Source organism: Olea europaea, unplaced genomic scaffold, assembly GCF_002742605.1.
Source record: "Olea europaea var. sylvestris unplaced genomic scaffold, O_europaea_v1 scaffold14165, whole genome shotgun sequence".
Lineage (NCBI taxonomy): Eukaryota > Viridiplantae > Streptophyta > Magnoliopsida > Lamiales > Oleaceae > Olea > Olea europaea.
In genome coordinates, this window is record NW_019231697.1 from 1 (window position 1) to 2,826 (window position 2,826).

Consider the following 2,826-nt stretch of genomic DNA (forward strand, 5'->3'; position numbering starts at 1 on the left):
TTCCTTTTTTTTTTTTTTTTTTTTTTTCGTGCTTATATTTTATTGTATCTCATACATTTCTTCAATTTCAATAGCTTGTAAGGAGGCCTAATACGAACTGTGATTTGCAGATATAGGAGGAAAAGAGATAGATTAGTAGAACACACATCTGCTGCTCAGATACCTACCATGTGGGGCCCGTTCAATGCCCATTGTTACAGGTCCATTATAGATGGAATTGAGCATATCGCCATGGTTAAGGTAATGCTTTTGGAAATTTTAAAATAATATATTTTCCAAGGAAGTTTATACCCTGCACTTTGATTTTTAGAAAGTCTCCGTCTGACTTTCTCATTCCATTTCTTATGATTATCAATCCTCGATTGCAATGTTTTCAGCTTCAACTTAGTCTGTTTCTGTACTTTGAAAGCTATTCTAATGGGATATATGGTGTAAGCAGGGCGACATTGGTGATGGACTTGATGTTTTAGTCAGAGTGCACTCAGAATGTCTTACTGGGGATATATTTGGATCAGCTAGGTGTGACTGTGGGAGCCAGCTGGCACTTGCCATGCAACAGATTGAGGCTGCTGGCAGAGGTGTCTTGGTTTACCTCCGGGGGCATGAGGGAAGGGGAATTGGTTTGGGCCACAAGCTTCGTGCATACAACCTGCAAGATGCTGGGCGTGACACCGTCGAAGCAAATGAAGAGCTTGGTTTGCCTGTTGATTCAAGAGAGTATGGGATCGGTGCACAGGTATTCTAGTCGTGTAGCATTGCACGTGTAGCACATAGAATTGAATTGCCAAAAACTCTATTTTCTTTGAGTTAGAGACACACTTGCACGCGCGCGCGCGCACACACACACACTACATGCATGGACTTGTGTTAATGCTCTGATAACAATAATGAAAATAGCAGCCCTCTCTCCTCTTAACCCCAAGCCCAAACAAAAAAGAAACTGAAAAGCTCGCATAAAAGCACAAAAGTTAAAGAAAAAATGGATAACATAAACACAGGAGGGAACTTTATACAGGAAAAGACGCATTTATTTCACTCTTAAATCTGTACGGTTCCGTACATTCAACATATGTTACCATAATATGCAAGATATAGTGTTTAGTGTCATGGTTTTACTTTTACATTTATTTCATGGTCATTAAGAAGTAACAAGAAAACTTCACCACAACAAGGTTCATTATTAAATTGAAATAGCACAAAGGAGTAGTTCTCAGTTATTTGGCATGTTACTTGTGGTTTTAGATTTATGTGAAAAAAATGCTATTATATATCAATTTGAGTGCGTGTTTGTTCCTCGGAAAAAATTTAGACTCCTATATGTTGAAGTCATAATTTTTTTTTTCCTTTTTTTGAATGACCGTGGGTGTTCAGGCTAGCTTATGTGCATCTCGACTAATCCCACGGAACTCTGAAATTTACAGTCGGGTATTCACCTCAGTGGCCCTGAGGGGATTCGAACTATATATTATTGGGGAGCAAATCCAAAGCCTGACCATTGAACTACCCCTTAGGGTTGAAGTCATATTATTTTATTGAAAAGCTTTCCTCTTCCTAAACCATTTATAGTTCCAATATTTGAATCTCCTATGTGCCCATTTGTTATCCATTCAGCATGAAAATGTTGGAGTCGTTGACAGGTTTACAAAGATTTTGATAGCTTGTACTTAGAAATTAAGCAAGTTGGCTATTGCCTTTTTTGCCTGCGATAGTGATACAAGACCTCTTTTTTCCGTTTTGGTAGATGCTAGACAATCATTGATTTTGTGAGCATGTTTGACTGTGCTTCAAAGTTACAATTTGAGAAAGCAAATTAGAACTTGCTTTTCAATAGTAAAAACTTAACTAAAAATTATATTTGGCGAAGTAACTTAACAGTAGGTTAGACTTTTAAGCACACCCAAATATGCCCTCGTATTTTGCTCATGGATTTGGAATTTTTGAAGCCAGTAAAGTGGCATATATGAAAAAGTGGGTTTGCACCGCTTTGTAGGATGAGTTATTTGACTCCAGTTTATATGGTTTTGGGTTATCTACTACTTGACGGTGTTTTGACCATTTTCATTCTTTCATTTGAATTCAGCACGTAAAAGTACAGATTTCAGCTAATTTACTAGTAGTGCGTCAAATCAAACTTGTGTATCTTTGTGTCCAGATATTAAGAGATCTTGGGGTTAGAACTATGAAGCTGATGACAAATAATCCAGCGAAGTACAGCGGGCTAAAGGGCTATGGTTTAGCTGTTGCAGGAAGAGTTCCTCTTCTGACTCCCATCACGAAGGAGAACAAGAGATATCTAGAGACAAAACGTGCTAAAATGGGCCACATTTATGGCATTGGAACCAATGGCCTCCCTAACCTTATTAACGGTAAGAATGGGAAATCAGGTGCAGAAAGTTCAGCTGCATCTGAGTTGTAAAACCATTTGCCTGTTTTCGACACACTACCCATACATGTAGATGGACTAAGAGCAAGAGGAGAGGCTACTAGTATTCTTATCCAAATCAAGAATGTGACAAAAAATGGAATAACTAGCGTATTCTATTGATTTATTTGGATCATCTCAAATTCTTATATGATTCTTCCTGAGAAATGAAAAGATAGCTGATCATTAATTGAACCATTGTTTCCTCAAAAAGTATATAACGAGCATTAATTGTCATGGATTCTAGCTAGTCATTGGGTTCATTTTCATTATGTACGCTATTCTTCTTGGTAAACATGTACCAAATGTCAATTTACGTTAAAAGGAATTTACATTGTTTTTCACGAACTGATGAGATCAAATGGTTATAAATGCAAAATAGAGATGTAAAGTGAATTAGATTG

General features: G+C 37.3%; 1 protein-coding gene across 1 annotated transcript; it reads left to right on the forward strand.

The window, feature by feature from the left end:
• Nucleotides 1-82: 82 nt before the first annotated feature.
• LOC111375816 (bifunctional riboflavin biosynthesis protein RIBA 1, chloroplastic-like) lies at nt 83-2,750 on the forward strand (the record flags this gene model as incomplete). The annotated part of the gene is made up of 3 exons (XM_022998720.1): nt 83-240; nt 440-736; nt 2,153-2,750. Coding segments are annotated over 3 exons (719 nt in total), but the record flags the coding sequence as incomplete, so codon positions are not given.
• Nucleotides 2,751-2,826: the final 76 nt, after the last annotated feature.